The sequence below is a fragment of the Schistocerca serialis genome, chromosome 2 (assembly GCF_023864345.2).
Source record: "Schistocerca serialis cubense isolate TAMUIC-IGC-003099 chromosome 2, iqSchSeri2.2, whole genome shotgun sequence".
NCBI classification, from domain to species: Eukaryota; Metazoa; Arthropoda; class Insecta; order Orthoptera; family Acrididae; genus Schistocerca; species Schistocerca serialis.
Window position 1 is genome coordinate 526,602,826 of NC_064639.1, and position 18,689 is coordinate 526,621,514.

The 18,689-nt window shown below is 41.1% G+C and overlaps 1 protein-coding gene across 2 annotated transcripts in view; it reads right to left on the reverse strand.

Annotated features, from left to right (window-relative positions):
• LOC126457491 (nucleoprotein TPR) overlaps nt 1-18,689 on the reverse strand; it is a 287,885-nt gene that overhangs the window by 85,654 nt on the left and 183,542 nt on the right. For both annotated transcript variants that reach the window (XM_050093792.1, XM_050093791.1), the window contains exon 26: nt 4,463-4,754. In XM_050093792.1, coding sequence (XP_049949749.1) covers nt 4,463-4,754 — 292 coding nt within the window. The remainder of the gene's footprint in view (nt 1-4,462; nt 4,755-18,689) is intronic.

The following is an 18,689-nucleotide window of genomic DNA, read 5'->3' on the forward strand; positions in this document are numbered from 1 at the left end:
ACACACACACACACACACACACAAATGCATGTGCAGGTTTCCTTTCCCTCTTCATTCTGATCATGTCCAATGGTGTAAATAAAACACTGAAGCAAAAGTCTTTCATGAAATCACTTTACAAAGATATTCGTGGTCTGATGTGAGACTTGTCATTGATAATCATCACAAAATTACAGTGAATAAAACTTGAACACAATACTGGTTAAAACACTAATATACAGCTTGGTGCTGACAAAGAGGTCACTCTGTTCAGAGACAGCATGGGTAGAAATAGAGCAGACACTGTCATCATGTTATAGAGGTATTTGAGGAGGATTATTTATGTCTGACATCAGGTCATACCAACTTAAGAATACGTGCCAAGTCCAGATTAGTATTTTTCATGCAGAAGTAACAGTGATTCATGAAAGCCCATTATAGAAATGGCCATCTTCAAAAGTGGTGTTTATTTGTGTAAATAACTGTGAAATTAAATTAAAGTAGTCTAAAACAACGCAATGTGCAGAAGGAAGGTTGGTACTAGACTCACTATCATCAGATAGTGATTATGATTAAGACAGTGACTCGGCATATTTGCTCTCTGCTCTGTTCCAAGCCCGATTTTGAGCAGGAATACAATGCGCTTTCTGCAGAAACCTGTGTGGAAATCAATGTTAAAGGTTGTGATAATGTCACAGGAAACTTAAAATGCGGGAAGTGTTGTAACACAGAATTGCTAATGATGGGAAAGCATTGTATTAACCCCTCAAGCAGGGAGCCCGAGTACGTACTCGCGCGCTGCGAATGTCCGCACTGGCGGCATCTCGACCATGTACTCGCCAGTTGCAGTCTCTTAGGTAAAACTGTATTGCTCTGCCATCTGTTGACGACAGCCGATACTACTTCATCAGCTAACTACAGACATATCTGTGCTGCTCTGCTTCAAAGATCTTTGTCATGAAGTGAGGCAGTCGGGAGAAATAACGTGTTATATCTTACAGTCCAAGCGACACTCTCGAATGCAAAACGATGCAGCCAAACACTTCGCGTGGTCTTACTTCAGAGCAAATTCTCGCAATTCTCAATGAACCGACGAATGGTTTAGACAGTATAAATGACAGCGGGAATGATCTAGATGTTGACAATGAAAGTGATTTTGACTGTTTGGAAGAAACACCGAAAAGAAGTGGAGAAGAAACGGCGGATAGTGATGATGATATCGAACAAGGCGCACCAGTGAAACGTGCACGGAATGAAGAAGACTGGAAATGACAAGAAGTTGACAGCTCTTATGTCTCTCTGAAAACACCATTTGTTGGTACATGTGGACCTGTGATACAGGTGAATTCTGCAGCTGAAGAGTTCAAGCTGTATTTCGGGAAACTATCGTAGAAACAACCGTGTGTGAAACTAACCATTATGGTGAAACTAACCATTATGCTGCAGATTATATACAAAAACAGACTGTTCTACAACCTTGTTCTAGGCTATGTAACTGGGTAGATACTGACAAAGATGAGCTTTGTGTGTTTTTCACACTGTAGATGTTGATGGGAATTATTCAGAAGCCATCCATAAAGTCTTATTTCAGTAAGCATCCGTTTTTGAACACGCCGATTTTTTACCAGAGTATGCAACAAGACAGGTTTGAGCTACTTTGCAGATTTTTTCACTTTGTAAACAATGAAGAACTGAATACATTTGAAGGCAATAAGAGATTGTTCAAGTTGGGTTCTGTCATTCAGCACTTGAATGATACATTTAGAAATACATACAACATGGGAGAAAACATTTCTGTTGATGAATCTCCAACGTTATGGAAAGGAAGGCAGGCAATAAAAACATATCTGACTCTAAAATCAGCGAAGTTTGGCATAAAGTCCTACGAGATCTGCGAATCTTCCACAGGTTATTCATGGCAATTTATTATTTATGCAGGAAGTTCCACAGAAATAGAAACGAAATTTCTTTCTGCAGATACCATGAAAACCAGTCAGATTGTATTGAAGCTTGTTGAGCCTCTTTTCAACTTAGGCCATATGCTCTGGATGGACAATTGTTATAATAGCGTCCTTTTGTGCCACTTCCTGAAGGAAAGAGGTATGAATGTAGCTGGCACACTTCAACTGAATTGGAAGAATATACCTGGTGCCTTGAGACGTGCAAAACTCAAGAAACGTGAACTCGTAGCATATCATTCACACGGCGTAATGGTAATGAAATGGATGGATAAAAAGCAGGTTGCCTTTATTTCTACATTTCATAATGATGCAGTTGTTACGGCAACCAAAAGGGGCAACGAGATAAGAAAGCCTCAATGCATAAAACAGTACAATAGTTTTATGGGTAGTGTAGATTTGAAGGATCAGAAACTACAACCTTTTCTCATGGAAAGGAAGAAAGGTGTGAAGTGGTATATGAAAATGTTTAGAAGGCTGATGAATGTTGCAGTGCACAATGCTTTTATTGTTTACAATGCTAGCGAAAAAAAACAACGGAAGAAACGCATCTAAATTTCAAGCTTTTGCTCATAACACAATTGCTGGAAATTCACGGGAAGAATGTAACTTCACCTTGATGTGGGCGACCTTCAAAAACTCCTGTGCCTGAACAGATCACAGCAAGACATTTTACTGAGAAGATCTCACCCACAGAGAAGAAGAGTAAGCCTACAAAGAGATGTGCAGTCTGCTGCAAGAAGACAGGGAAATGTAAGGAAACATCGTTCTGGTGCAAGGACTGTGGTGTAGGACTTTGTTTCGAAGATTGTTTCAAAATATACCACACTCAAAATTCATTTTAAGTGACAATGTATGTTTTAATCGTAATAAATATGTATTAATACCAATTCCTGAAATTTTGGTAACATTTGAACAAGTAATTCCCATCCTAGAGCAATTTCACTGAAACACTGCATTCTGGGGCCAGGCAGCCATATAAACTACTGCCAGTAGGCTAGGCATGCGCCCGGAAACTACCGGCTTGAGGGGTTAAGAGAATAGGACTCCTGTTAGGACCAACAAAAATGTATGGAAAAAAAACATAAAATGTAGGAAAATAAAAATGAGGGTTTCACTGTATATTCAAAATCCTCATTAAATGTGATATTAAGGCTGAAATACTGAATTCTGTCTTCCAAAGCAGCTTCATTTATGAACAGCAAAGCATACTACCCACATCTGATCTCACAGACACAAAAAAGATAAGACATAGAAATACATGAGAGAGAATTTGAAACAGCTCTAGCAACTACGGAAAGGAAAGGCCACAGAACAAGATGCCTGTTTGACACTTTGTTGAAGACGCAGAGGCACTAACTCTCTTCCTGTATTAGTTTACTGCAGGTGGCAGGAAAATTGTGGAGAGCTGTCTGACTGGAATAAGCACAGGTCATTCCAATATAAAAGTAGGATTGAAAGACCAATACACAAAACTATATACAAATTTTACTAACACAACAGTCCTTTTGTGGAAGTCAACATTATTGCTGCAAATACCGATAGCATGAAACCCAGTTTGCTATGTTCATTCACGAGATCCAGGAAACAATATATAGAGGAGCTCAAGTTGATGACACATTTTTTTAATTATGGAAAGCCTTCGATACAGTTCTGCCCAATTCCAATTGAATAGTAAACAAACTAAGTGCATATGGAATAGCAGAACCGATATGTGACTGTATTGAAGAATTCTTTGAGAACAGACCTGAACATATTGTTCTTCATGGTGAGGCATCACCAGGAGTTAAAGAAACATCTGGCTTATCTCCAGATAATTGTAATACGGATGCTGCTGTTCACAGTTTATATGAATGGCCTGGTGTTTAAGTGCAAAGCAAAATGAGGCTGACCTTACATGGCACATATGTACACTGTGAGGTGCTATCATCAGATACTTGCTACAAAACGCAGAGATATGTGGCAAAAACTAAAAGCTGTAAATCATCAATTCATCAGTAGTGAAATTAGAAATCTGGAGTACTGGTTTGGTGTGGTGTCCCTGAGCAGTGCTACCATAAATGTGACAACTGAATCACCACACTGCCATTAACGTTTACAAAAGAGTAGAGCTTGGCAGCACTTACACTTATTCAGTTTGGGGGGACAGGTTTAAAATGAATTACTGTCTGAAATGTTCATTATGGCTGAAGTGTGTGTATGTCTCCATGCTGTGTATTTGTAAGTACTGGGTAATACTATTCTTATGTACAAATTACGGGTAGTACAGTAATTTCCTTTTCACATATACTGTTGCACCATGCTGGCATGCCACATAAGTTAGTCCACTTAAAGTCACTGCATGTGCAGAAGTAACTGTGTAAGCTGCTGATAAACAGAACACTGAAACTGAATTGAAGAAATAAAATCACCACTAATTACTGGATTAAATACTGACACTGCTATAAAGGTAAGTAACTTGCCATGATTGTGAAGCTCAATTCTAGCTCCCAATAATCACAAATAATACTGGCATTAGTAAATACCTCTGAAGACTCAGCAGAGCTGAGACCAGTGATTGTCGGTGTAACAGTCGCCTGGCGCACTGTCTGTTGTCCACTGCTGCTACTGCTGCTTGCTGTGGCAATAGGCATCGCGGTGCTTGTGGCAGGCATATATTCTGTGTGACTGGAAGTGGGTACTGATGTCTCCCCAGTACCACTACTATGTACAGCTTGCTGCTGTTGCTGCTGCTGCTGCTGCGTCTGCTGAGTGGGCATCGGAGTCAATATCACTTGTCCCTGCACCACTTGGCTCTGTCCTTGCTGCTGCTGATTACTGCTTAGGAAAGAGAGAGTGACTGGATATAATATGACCATTCAAATAGATAATTTCTGCTTTTATTCCCTATACCACAGAAAGAATCAATGTTATCATCTTATCACAAAAAACGCATATATTTGTTGTTTTTAAGTGTTTTACATTATCTATTGAACAAAATGTCATTCTTACTTCTAATAAGGGAAACTTCCCATTGCACCCTACTCAGAGTTAGTGGTAAGACAACTCAGTGGACAGTCCATCAAAAACTGAATATAAATCAAGAATTGAAATAGGCAGAAGGTTACTAAACTGTGAAAAAAGAAGCAAAATTGAAACAGTAAATGGTCTAAGCTCAAGATGTGCAACATCAATCGACCTTGAATAGCCACAGCATAGTGGTTATGTGGTTACAATGTTCGACAGCAAAGGGGCAGATCCATGTTCAAATCTCCCTTTTTCTCTCCACAAAATTATGAACTAATCATGCGGTCATTGACGTGTCCGTTCGCTGTATTTAAATTTGTGTCTCTGTTGCTGTAAAGCCCATCTGCAACAGCTGGGTGTAAGGAAGGGACCTCTAGACATACCTAACTCGTATTTGTTTTGCACAAGCACCGCATGTTATGACCCTTACATTCCATTTTTGAACTTTTGACTCTTGAATTCCTTTGTTGAAACATAGTTCATACCCATTTATTTGTGCTTTCATTTCTATGAGAGGTCTATGCAGCATCCCACCTGCTCTCGCTGTTCATCACATTTAGTTGTGACAGTAATATATTCTTACCACATGACTCATATCCTACAATCAATGTATAGTACAACAATTGGCAAGACTACGGAAGCAGAACACACACATTAATGACCGGATGATCGCTTCACAGTTTTGGTTATTGATAACTTAATACCAGTGTCTGAGTAATTTGTACAGCACTAAAGATGATCACTATGTGATCGAAAATCGATTCTGCTATCAATAAAACATCAATATTACGGCCAACGCTGATCTTCCTTTTAATTTAACAGATATGGTTGTTGCGCACACAGCGCTCCATGGAGTTGCCAACCTTTTATGGGCGATGCATAGTCAGCACAACACAATGGCATCTTTCGAAGAGGCTTGGAAAGATGTATGCCACACCTCAGTGGACCCTTTAATCACTGTCTTTTGGGTCATAGTAGCCTGCTATTGCAGTTCCCAGAGCCTCAAAATATTGCATTGAAGTTGTAATCATAAGTTGGCGCCTGGTATTCTGACGTCAAGATAATCTCATGTAGTTGCATCTTTATAGATGATTGGCAAGTTCATTTCCTGGAATGCCTATGTGGCTCAGTGTCCAGCTGTGGAGATCAACCAGAAGGTCCTGAATGCCGGCAATGAAGATATTTTTTGAGGTAGCACAGAGATATGCCTGTTAAGCAACTCATGGAATTTTTAAAGATCAGAAAGTTTGTCGTGGCCAGGGATTTGACATACCGCAATGCCTGAGATATGACAACCAACTTTGTAGTGTATACACTGTAGGCATTCGGCAGAGTGTGCTTCTCATGTCTTCTTTAATGTGCAAAAGTGTAACCAACCCTGTCGTTGACCTTCGATCCATCCCTGTAGATGCACACTGAATTAGAATAATCGTGGAGGATTGAAGGAAACAGGTTTCAGAGAAGGGTAGGTTCAGAATTCTTCTTGCGGCCACAAAAGAGGTCAATCCATTATCCCAGGACAGGCAGCAGACCGTGGGAGGTGTCAAGAAGCAGCTCGAGGAATACAGAGTACAGAAGGTCCTTTGGTAGAGTATCGAGACAGATCCCAGCTGGTTTGACGAGTTTTGGGTGATGCGCAAACAGTCTTAACTGTCGGTTGACTAACAGAGTTGAGTGACAAGGGTAAGTAGGCACCTGACAGATTGTGATTGTGTAATTTGCCATACGCTGCTGTCGTCTAACCTGCAGCAGCGGGACATTAGCTTCTGCCAGGAAGCTGTCAACAGGGCTTTTACAGAATGCCTCGTTGCCTGCTGCATGCCAGTGTGGTGAACAGGGTCCAGCAAGCTCAGTACAGACAGTACTGCCGACCCACAGGTAACACATCCATAATCCAAGCAGGATAAAATTGGCAGTTTGTAAAATCTCAGAGCAACTACACAGTTCACGCCCCACAAGGAGCTACTCAGAGAATGGAGAGCATTTAGCTTCTTCATGCAAGTCACCTTGAGCCAGCAGACATGTGCCAGGTAAGTTAGCTTGTTGTCAAATAAAATAGGAAAGAAATGAAAAGTTTCAATGACTTCAAGTAACTGGTCACCAAGATAAATTTCTGGGTGCTGGCAAATAATCTGGAGTTGGCAAAAATGCACAACTTCCACATACAGCGACGAAGAGACCGTGGGGGCCACTGCATTTACAATACCATTGAGAGAGCCGAACCTATCCAGGCCCGAAAAAGTCAGAGAGGTAGGAAATTCTGGATAAAAGTGGGTAAACTACGCTGGAAACACCACACATGCAGTGTAGATAGACTGTGATGTTGCCACGTGGCATCACATCCCTTCTGTAGGTCAAAGAACACAGTTATCAGATGTTGGCAGTGTGCGAATGCTTTGGATGCTGAAGACTCCAGATGAACCAGATTATCTATTGTGGGCCCAAAAGCCAAAAAGCCACTTTGAAATTGTCATATATGCCCTCCAGCTTCCAGGCACCAGCAAATATGGCAGCTGACCATTCATTCAAATAGTTCACGCAGCCGATTTGTCAGAGAGATTGATCGATAGTTAGTTAAAATATGTGGGTCCTTAACTCAGTTTCAGGACAGGAACAACAACAACTTCCCGCCACTGAGAGGAAAATTCACCTCCCTGTGAAATACAATCAAAAAGCTCAACATGTTTCATCCTGTCGGTAAGGTGTTTGACCATTTGGTTGTGGATTTTGTCAGGTCCAGGTGCTGTATCTTGACACATTGCCAAAGCACTGTGAAGCCCCTATTCACTAAATGGGACGTTGTTTGATGGAGAGCTGTGTACATTGGAGAGACAGAGGGCAGTGCTCAGTAAGTTGTTTACGCGTCTGGAAATGAGGATGGTAATGACTGCAAGCGGACACTTCAGCAAAGTGCTGCACAACACTCGACAATTACCATGGGACCAGTGCTGATATTACCACTGACAAGGATGTCAGGAATTGCTGCAGGAGGTGGATTGCTGCGGAGTGTAGTTCATACTTGGAAAGATTGGGTGTGGGATTGCATAGATGATACGTATTGCTCCCAACACTCCTGCTTCTTTTTCTTTTTTTAATTAAAAACTGCACTTTCAGCTGCAGTCTCTTGAATGCTATTAAATTATCCACAGAGGGATGGCACTTGTGCTGCTGAAGTACCCCGAGCGTTCCCTGATAGCTGTGGCTATGTCTTCAAACCACCATGGCAGCGGCGGTCATTGGGGGAGCTGGAGGAGAGCACTATTGTTGCCGCTGCAACGTGACTCATAGTATCAATGGTATCCTGTACCATACTGTCGATATCCATGACAAGACTGGCTGCAAAAGTGGCTGCAGAGGAGAAAGCCTCCAGTCAGCTTTCTAAAGCAACCAATGTGAAGCATGTTCCAGACATCTGTGACTGGAGAAAGAGAGAATGATAGGTAAATGCTCATTGTCACCGAGATTGCCATGAATCAGGGGTAAGATACTCGAATTGCAAACTGTGAAATCAATAGTTGATTATGTTCCTTGGGCCACAATGAAATGGGTTCCAGAGTTGAGTAGGCAGAAATCCAATTCTGAAAGGAGGTGTTCTAGTTCTCAGCCTCTGTGAAACATAGTGTCACCGTCCCATAGCGGATTATGGGCATTAAAGTACCCCAACAAGAGGAAAGGGGGGAGGTAGCTGTTTCACTAACAGCTTGGAGAAGTCCTTCTTACATTACATTACATATGTTCGCACAGACAGGTAGATGCCAACGGCCACAGGCTGTAGTGCAGTAGTAAGGGGCACCTGTTCACTTGAAGCATCAGAGAATATGAGAGTACAGACCCCACAAGACACTCTCTTGACATTAACAAAATTGGTACAATAGGCTTTGTTGTTTTTCAGAGTAGCGAGGTGTGTTGCCGAAACCATGTTTCCTGAAGTGCTATGCTAATTACAGAGTAAGTAGCCACTAAATGATGGAGTTTGATCAGATGACGGCAGTGGCCATTACAGTTCCACTGAAGAACCGTTGGAGCCAGGTCGGCAAAACTGGTGAATCAGAAAGATGGGTGCAATTACTTCACTACTAGTTCGTTGTCCAACTAATTGTGTGATCTAAATACTAACAAAGAGATAGAGGGGCTGGCCAGTACTTACCTCAGCTCAGTACAGCCGATAGATACACAAAAAACAGAACCGAAAATTTACGTTCCTAGCTTTTGGAACAAGTGTTCCTTCATCAGGGAGGAGAGAGGGGAAAGAAAGGGAAGAAGGGAAAGTGGATTCAGTTACTCACAACCCAGGTTATGAAGCAACAGGGAAAGGAAAACAGGGATGGTAGCAAGGATGGAGGCATGGTTGTCAGAGGGAAGCCAAAGATATTCTACTGTAAGTACTGTGCCAGCTTCAAACCAAAGAGGATGCATACAGAAGTAAAGAGGTATATAGTATAAAGATAAACACAACTATGTAGGATGAAAAGATGCGTGAAAGGCTAAAGAGGAAAGGGAAAGAGGAGAAGACTGAAAAGTAAATGGGAGTGAGGTGGTTTAACGTAGGTTCAGACCAGGGGGATGGCGGGATGAAATGATGTGTTTGAGTGCAAGTTCCCATCTCCGCAGTTCAGAGGGACTGGTGTTGGGTGGAAGAAGCCAAATGGCACATACGGTGTAGCAGGTTCCTAGGGCCCTAGAATTATGCTGGAGGGCATGCTCCGCTAATGGGTATTGGACATCTCCTAGGCGGACAGTTCGTCTGTGTCCGTTCATGCGCTCAGCCAGTTTAGTTGTCGTCATACCAATGTAAAAGGCTGTGCAGTGCAGGCATGTCAGCTGATAAATGACGTGTGTAGTTTCACACGTGGCCCTGCCTTGAATTGTGTATGTTTTATCAGTAGCGGGGCTGGAGTAGGTGGTTGTGGGGGGGATGCATGGGGCAGGTTTCACAGCGGGGTCAGTTACAGGGGTAGGAACCACTGGGTAGAGAAGGTAGTCTGGGAATATTGTAGGGTTTAACAAGGATGTTACGGAGGTTAGGGGGGGGGGGGGGGGGGGGGCAACGAAAGGCAACTCTGGGTGGTGTGGGGAAAATTTTGTCAAGGGATGATCTTATTCCAGGGGTTAAACCCTACAATATTCCCAGACTACTTTCTCTACCCAGTGGTTCCTACCCCTGTAACCGACCCCGCTGCAAAACCTGCCCCATGCATCCCCCCCACAACCACCTACTCCAGCCCCGCTACTGGTAAAACATACACAATTCAAGGCAGGGCCACGTGTGAAACTACACACGTCATTTATCAGCTGACATGCCTTCACTGCACAGCCTTTTACGTTGGTATGACAACAACTAAACTGGCTGAGCGCATGAACGGACACAGACGAACTGTCCGCCTAGGAGATGTCCAATACCCAGTAGCAGAGCATGCCCTCCAGCATAATTCTAGGGCCCTAGGAACCTGCTACACCGTATGTGCCATTTGGCTTCTCCCACCCAACACCAGTCTCTCTGAACTGCGGAGATGGGAACTTGCAATCCAACACATCCTTTCATCCCGCCATCCCCCTGGACTGAACCTACGTTAAACAACCTCACACCCATTTACTCTTCAGTCTTCTCCTCTTTCCCTTTCCTCTTTAGCCTTTCACGCATCTTTTCATCCTACATAGTTGTGTTTATCTTTATACTATATACCTCTTTACTTCTGTATGCATCCTCTTTGGTTTGAAGCTGGCACAGTACTTACAGTAGAATATCCTTGGCTTCCCTCTGACAACCATGCCTCCATCCTTGCTACCCTCCCCGTTTTCCTTTCCCTGTTGCTTCATAACCTGGGTTGTGAGTAACTGAATCCACTTTCCCTTCTTCCCTTTCTTTCCCCTCTCTCCTCCCTGATGAAGGAACACTTGTTCCGAAAGCTAGGAACGTAAATTTTGGGTTCTGCTTTTTTTTGTTTATCTATCGGCTGTACTGAGCTGAGGTAAGTACTGGCCAGCCCCTCTATCTCTTTGTTAGAATTTGTTTCACATCTTTATATGAGATTTTCCATTAATCATTTAATTGTGTGATCTGTCATATGCACAGGCTTGACCTTTGCAGGGATAGGGAGCGGAACATCCAAAGCCTTAGACAGTAGTTTATTTTTCTGCTTATCCTTCTTATCCTAGTGATGCTTTGGTTTCTGTGAAGATGTCCCCATTTTATTTTCCAGAAGTGAAGAGGACTGTACTTTTCGTTGGCCTGCAGCCTGTGGCTGTGGTCCTTGTCTTGAGAGGGAGGACACCTTGACAGATGCCCTCAACCCTGACGACACCAGAGAATGACTAGGTACCTCTGGCTGCACCAATGGTGTGGGAACCACCGGACTATAGGTGTAGGGGGTGAGAGAGCTGACACCCCCTCCCCCAACCACAGGCCAGGCCCTGGAATCACGGATAGGAGATGTCATGGGAGGTCTTGTCATCTTGTGAGGTATGGACTGTGATAAAAGTCGCAAAATTTGAGGCCATATCAGTCGGAAGAATTCTTTCAAACTTTTTCTTTGCATCTTGACAGGACAGGCAGTCAAGTGTTTTATAGTTTTGAATTTCCTTCCCCCTCTTGAACACTGAGCACTGCAGTGAATGAGGAGGGTGCAGTTTCAGACAGTTAACACATTCAGGGGGTTTGTCAGAAGGGCTGCCCTCATGGGATGCCTGACCACATGGTCTACAGATACCCTCATTAGAACAGTGGGAGGACATGTGTTTGAACCTTTGGCACCTAAAACAGCTCATAAACCGCAGCCCTAACCTTGTCATGCAAAACGTTGCCTTCGAAGGCTAGGATAAATGCTCCAATGTCCACTCTTATGTTTTGATCCCCTCTGGATGCTGCAAACAGAATGGACTCCATGCCGTGCCAGATTAGTTCGCAGTTCTTGATCAGTTAGTAGCGTTAGGTCCCAATGGAAGATAACACTTTTAACACTATTGATCTTGTAACGAGGAGAAATTGTGGCTAGCATATCTCCTATCTTAACACAGCCTGAAGTGTACGTGAATGGTTGGGGTGCAATGTTTTGATCAGCAAAGATCCATTTCTCATCTTCCCCCCTTTGCAGCAACCTCCCCAAACCAATCTTCAATATTTTCTATGAAAAACAATGGCTTCATTTTAGCGAAAGATTCGCTGTCAGTTCAGGAACAAATCAAGAACTTGGTGAACTGTCCACTTCTATTTCTCCTTACCTGATTCTCATCTTGAGGCACAGTCTAACACAGATATGCCCAGGATTGTAAACCTCTGCATTAAAATCACTCTTCTTGACTGTTGAGACAGCCACCATTAACTCTGATCCGTTGGTTGCGGATCATCTGCCCCCATGCCACTCACTCCAATTATTGGAGGCTCTTCCTGTGGGTGCCGCCCAACCAAAGACCACCTGGCACCAGTAGCTGTTGCCTGGAGTCCTTGATACCCCAAAGTGGATAGGTACCTACTAATTGGCTGACACAGGGAGGTTGCAGCTCAGGCAACAGCAGTCCAATCCTTGCATGGTCAGGGGGCTACCACCGAGAGGGTACATGACAACCCCATCACAACAGTCTGGCCACTGGGATGTATTTCACGTGCAATGGTACATCCACTTTACAGGTAAGTGTGAGAGATAACAGTGTACAGGAGACAGTTAATGCACCACAGTAAGGCGTCCTTCCCCAAACAGCCTTCACTTCCATAAAAATTGGAAATTTGGGGTTCAAACCTAAAATGGGGAGGAGAATTTAAAAAGCCAACAAAGGTGAGTGGTAGGAGAAAGAAAGTCCACAACAAGGTAAAAATACCAAGGTAAATAAGTGATCAAATATGAGGGCTCCTATTAGTTGTCCCTTACAACAGGCAAGGAATGGTTGTGGGTGTATTCTAACCCCCAACATGGCAGGGGAGAGGGGAGTGGGGGGAAGCTACCATCTGTACTCAGGTGATTCATGTGAAAAGGATTCCAAAGTTATTATGGTCACATGACACGAATTACGAGACTTTAAACGTGTAATGTTTGTTGAAGCTAGATGCATGGAACATTTCATTTTGGAAACCATTAGGGAATTCAATATTCTGATATTCACAGTGTGGTCATTCCATGCCATATCATCCAGCCAAAAGTAGATATAAAACCCATGGTTTTTGGATTTGTTCCAAAGTTCATATGTGAAATTTATGCATAAAGATAAGAAAATATCCAAAGTTTCATCCAATTCTATCAAGTAGTTTCTGAGTTATCACTGTTCAAAGTTTTAGGCTAATTGTATATCCGACGGTGATTAAGACGTAACTAAAGCATGCATACTTTTACAGAATTTGAAGCAAAATCGTTAGTTTTGAAGCTAGGGCACTGAAATTTTCACTGTTTTGTTCTAAATTAAACACCGAAACTGATATATCTACAAAATTACGATTTATAATGTTCAATCATATTGGAAACTGTACTGAAACTCAAAATATTGTTAATTTCAAAATTGTAATGTAGGCGTAGAAAACTATAAATAGCTAAAATCTCTCTCCAAACAACCCAATACAACTATAGTATAACCTCGTTAGCGCGAACTCGCATAAGACGAACTCGCAGTTAACAAGAAAAAAATATTGATCCCACCAGGAATATGTTAGTTCTTATGGTACGTTTTATCAGTTAACATGAATTTTGGCTAAGGCGACTTACAAACTCTGTTTCAGTTCCTAGCATAATTAAAATTCACTGTAACACAAACTTCCGACCTTAGAGTATTCTAAAGCGTAATTTTTTTTCCAAAATGAATGTAAGAAATGTAGCTACAAAGCTCATTATACTTATTGTTGACTCGTTTTTAATGTATTGTAGGTCGGTAGCCACGATTATCACCTCAACAATCGGCATATGCTGTACATTGTAAGACCTTCAATAATGTGTACAGCAGCATTTAGGAACGTACTCAGTGCCAGATTTGACCGGTGTTCTGTTAGTCGTAGCTGTATCAAGTTGGAATACTGAATAAAAACTACAGTTACAACCAGTACCGTAGCATGCGAAAATGGCAAAGAGGAAACAGACAGCTCTAAATGTACAGTTAAAGCTTAAGGTTCTAGATGAAGTGGATCATGGTACCAGGAAAACAGCAATTGCAGAGCAGTTTGGAATACCTTAATCTACTTTATCTACTATTATTAAGAATCGAGAAAAAATTATTAATGCTGTGGCATCAGGGTCAGGAAACAAATCTAAACGACTTCGTACTGCCAAGTATGAAGGCATCGAGACGTTACTGCTAGAATGGTTCAATCATATGCGGGCATCTAAAATACCTTTAACTGGCCCTGTGATTCAGTCAAAAGCAAATGATACTGCTAAAGATATGAGCATCAAAGACTTCTGTTGTTCTGCTGGTTGGTTGTATCGGTTCCAAAAGAGACGTTCAATTTCATCTGTACAAATTTGTGGTGAAGCAAATAAAGTTGATGAAGAAAGTGTGAACAGCTGGTTTCATGAATTCAACCGAGTGAGGGAAATGTATGCCTCGTGTGATGTGTTTAACATGGATGAAACTGGATTTTTCTACAATCTTTTTCCAAATCACACCCTGGGGATAAAAGATGATAAGTGTCACGGTGGAGCACGCAGCAAACAACATGTGACTGTTGCACTGTGCTGTAATGCTGACGGCAGTGAGAAGTTTCGTCCCCGAGATATCGGTTAATCCGAGAAACCACGTTGTTTTAAAAACATAAATATGGACACTTTACCTTGCATCTACTCTCACCACAAGAAAGCTTGGATCGATGGCACATCATTTCGCAAGTGGCTTCTTCGTTTCAACAGTCGAATGATTGCTCAAAATAGACATTTTGTCCTTACATTGGACAGATGTACTGCTCATAACATTCATGATCTGAACCTGTCCACATAAAGGTTCAGTTTTTCACCCAACGCTACAAGCCGCCTCCAGCCTTTGGACCAAGGCATAATCTGCCTCATAAAGAGAGCTTATCATAAGCGACTTGTAAGAGCTGCAATTCGTGCAGCTTAAAACAATAGTGCAACCCCACATTGGAATCTGCTTGACGCAATAAAAGCCATCACAGCAGCCTGAAACACTGTATCGCCACATCATATAGGGAAGTGCTTTAACAGAGCTTGGAGACATAGCAACACTGAAGATGTCCGCAAGTTAGAAGATGCCACTTCACCTGATGAATGGACAGTTCTGCAGGACATTGCAAACCCTGGGATGAGTTTAGAAGAATTCATTAGTGTAGACGAAGATGTTGCCGTACGTGCTTCTGTGGAATCTGATGTGCCAAAAGCTGCGAACAAGAGCCATCAGAAGAAAGTGAAGAGGAAGAGAATACAGATACCAATTTCACCTACCCGTCAGGAGACGTTTACAGCCTTGGACTGTTTAGAACGGTTCGCTTCAACATCCGACGTCACTGCTGGGTTTATGTACGCTATCATTACAACTGGTTGTGAAATTACAAAACATTATTGTTCCCTTGAACGTCAGCGAACCATGACTGAATTTTTTTCCAAGAAAGTAACGAACATAATTTGTGAGTACTTGTAATTTTACAATCACTTTATAGTGTTGTAAGTCTACAATAATGTGATTGATAGTGTAGTGTATTACATATTAGTGTACTGCTGTACATGTATACTTATTAAAATCTGTGTTTTTCACTTAACACGAATTTTTCTAACACGAACTCCTGATTTTTTCGATCCCTTCAGATTCATGTTAACGAAGTTTTACTGTATATATTTTTGAAAACAGCATAAAATTATCTTTCAAATGGTGCAAAAAATTGGTGGAGTTCTGAGTTGTAACAATTTTATCTTATATTCATGTCAAAACAAGTTTTATCTATTCAAAACGGATAGAACGGCTATTTCAAGATTCAAAATGGTTATAGTTAAGGTTATGTAGAAGTAAAAGGTTTTATAAAACTATAGTTTGCAGGATCAGGTACTTGGAACAGTAATTTATTAGTAAATTTTTTGGTATTTTTTTAAAATTGGGACAGAAATTTTACTGTAGTTGTAATTTTATTTATTTATTTTGTTTCATTTAGCTGAAGTTAAAGTCGAGAAACATACAACATTTTTGGAATCTTGAGAAGTGTGTTGAAGTTCAGATAAGGCAGTACTACTATGCAAATACAGGGTGTTACAAAAAGGTACGGCCAAATTTTCAGGAAACATTCCTCACACATAAAGAAAGAAAATATGTTATGTGGACATGTGTCCGGAAACGTTTACTTTCCATGTTAGAGCTCATTTTATTACTTCTCTTCAAATCACATTAATCATGGAATGGAAACACACAGCAACAGAACGTACCAGCGTGACTTCAAACACTTTGTTACAGGAAATGTTCAAAATGTCCTCCGTTAGCGAGGATACATGCATCCACCCTCCGTCGCATGGAATCCCTGATGCAGCCCTGGAGAATGGCGTATTGTATCATAGCCATCCACAATCCGAGCATGAAGAGTCTCTACATTTGGTACCGGGGTTGCGTAGACAAGAGCTTTCAAATGCCCCCATAAATGAAAGTCAAGAGGGTTGAGGTCAGGAGAGCGTGGAGCCTGTGGAATTGGTCCACCTCTACCAATCCATCGGTCAAATCTGTTGTTGAGAAGCGTACAAACACTTCGACTGAAATGTGCAGGAGCTCCATCGTGCATGAACCACATGTTGTGTCGTACTTGTAAAGGCACATGTTCTAGCATCACAGGTAGAGTATCCTGTATGAAATCATGATAACGTGCTCCATTGAGCGTAGGTGGAAGAAACTAAAATGAGCTCTAACATGGAAATTAAGCGTTTCCAGACACATGTCCACATAACATCTTTTCTTTATTTTTGGGTGAGGAATGTTTCCTGAAAGTTTGGCCGTACCTTTTTGTAACACCCTGCATGCACATACAAAATTCACCTGTCAGCAGTCTGCCTGCTGTCTTCCATCAAGACATGAAACCCTCCCTCCCCCACAGCCTGCCTGTACTCCAAGTCTATCAGTGAGCATTTGGCTTTGTTAAAGTTAACTGCCTAGTGTTTTGTGCTTAGTGACATTTTAAATAATGGTTGTATAAACACAGTTACAATTTTATTTTTAAAACTTTTTTTGTTTGTTTGTGTGTGTTTCTAAATCATGGAGATACGAGCAAGTTCAATTAAAGATGAAAATAATTTCAAGTGTTCAGTAGGTTCATTACTATATTTTTCATGTGAAAATACTTCACTGACAAAAACCAAGTACATTTATTTAATTTTGGAATAGTTGTCTAAAGAAGAAGTAGAAATTTTAGTTTGGCATACTAATAAGCAGTACAGTGAAACAGGTGACATTTGTTCCCACCATTTGTGTCATTTTTTAAAGTATTTTGAAAAGAACCAAAAATCCTGTTATGATCCATTTAAGAAACATTCTGTACCTTTAACAAAGGAGAAAGATTTGAGGATAATTACTCTGGAAAAAGCAAAATATGTTAAAGAAAATAAGAACTTTATTTTAGTGCCAGGAAAGCTGTTGTGCAGTACATGCAGAAAACTGTTGAACGCGCTGACACCTACTCTAGATCATGAAGATATTGCTCTACTTGAAAGTGATGAAGCAAATGAGAGTGAATTAACCAATGCAAAAAGAGTAGGAGAAAGAGAAAAATTGAATGAAACTCTTTTAGGGTTGGCTGTGACACCACTTCAGTCATTACCTACCCAACCGAAGAAAAAATATGCTAGAAAGAAGTTTGAAAAAGCAAATGACCAGGTTAAAAAAGCTGGCATTTATTTTGAAAGTACAAGAATCCAACAATTCAAGTGAATCTGACAGTACAAGTCAAGGTAATGAATTGAAGACAAAATCTGAGGATCTTGATAATTCAGTGAATGCTATAAAGGAAAAACTCAGGATAAACTTAACCAAACGAGAAAAAAATTACAGATATTACAAATCATCCCAAGTCTTGGCTTCGCAGAAAAGCAGCAGAAAAATATAATGTATCAGAATATTTAGTGCGAAAAGCCAGAACACTTGCGAACGGGGAAGGTATTTTGGCTTTGACAGAACCCTTCCCTAAGAAACAATAGACACTGTCCAACTGTTTTATGAAGATGAATTTTCTTACATGTTGCCAGATGCTAAAGATAAAGTTAGTATAAAAAAATACTTACACACAGAAAAGAATTCTTTTATGCAACTTAGAGGAACTATTTATTGTGTTTAAAGAAAAACACCCAAATACTGAAATTGGATTTTCCAAAAGCGCTGGTTCACAGTGAGTGAGTGTGTGTGTGTGTGTGTGTGTGTGTGTGTGTGCGCGCGTGCGCACTTGTACCACCAAAATGTTGAGCTTTTAGCAAACACTCTGAACCAGCATGATAAAGAATCAATACACACTATGATGGACAAATTGGTTTGTGATAGACAAAACAAAGACTGTATGTTAAGACGTTGTGATGTGTGCCTGAAAACATTTGAATTACTGCATCTACATGTAAGAGAAATACTAGAAGACTACGATGAAGATGAAGACATTAAATTTTCGCAGTGGGTTTCAAGTGATGGCAGAATGACTTTACAAACAATGCTACTACCTTGCAAGGAGTTTACTGATTTTACTACCAAAAAAATTGAGTCTCTGATATCTCACTCTTGCATCACAAAAACTCAAAACTCTTACATGAAACAGAGAAAAGAAAATTTGGCATTTAATGACGTTTTAGTTCCTATAGATTTTGCAGA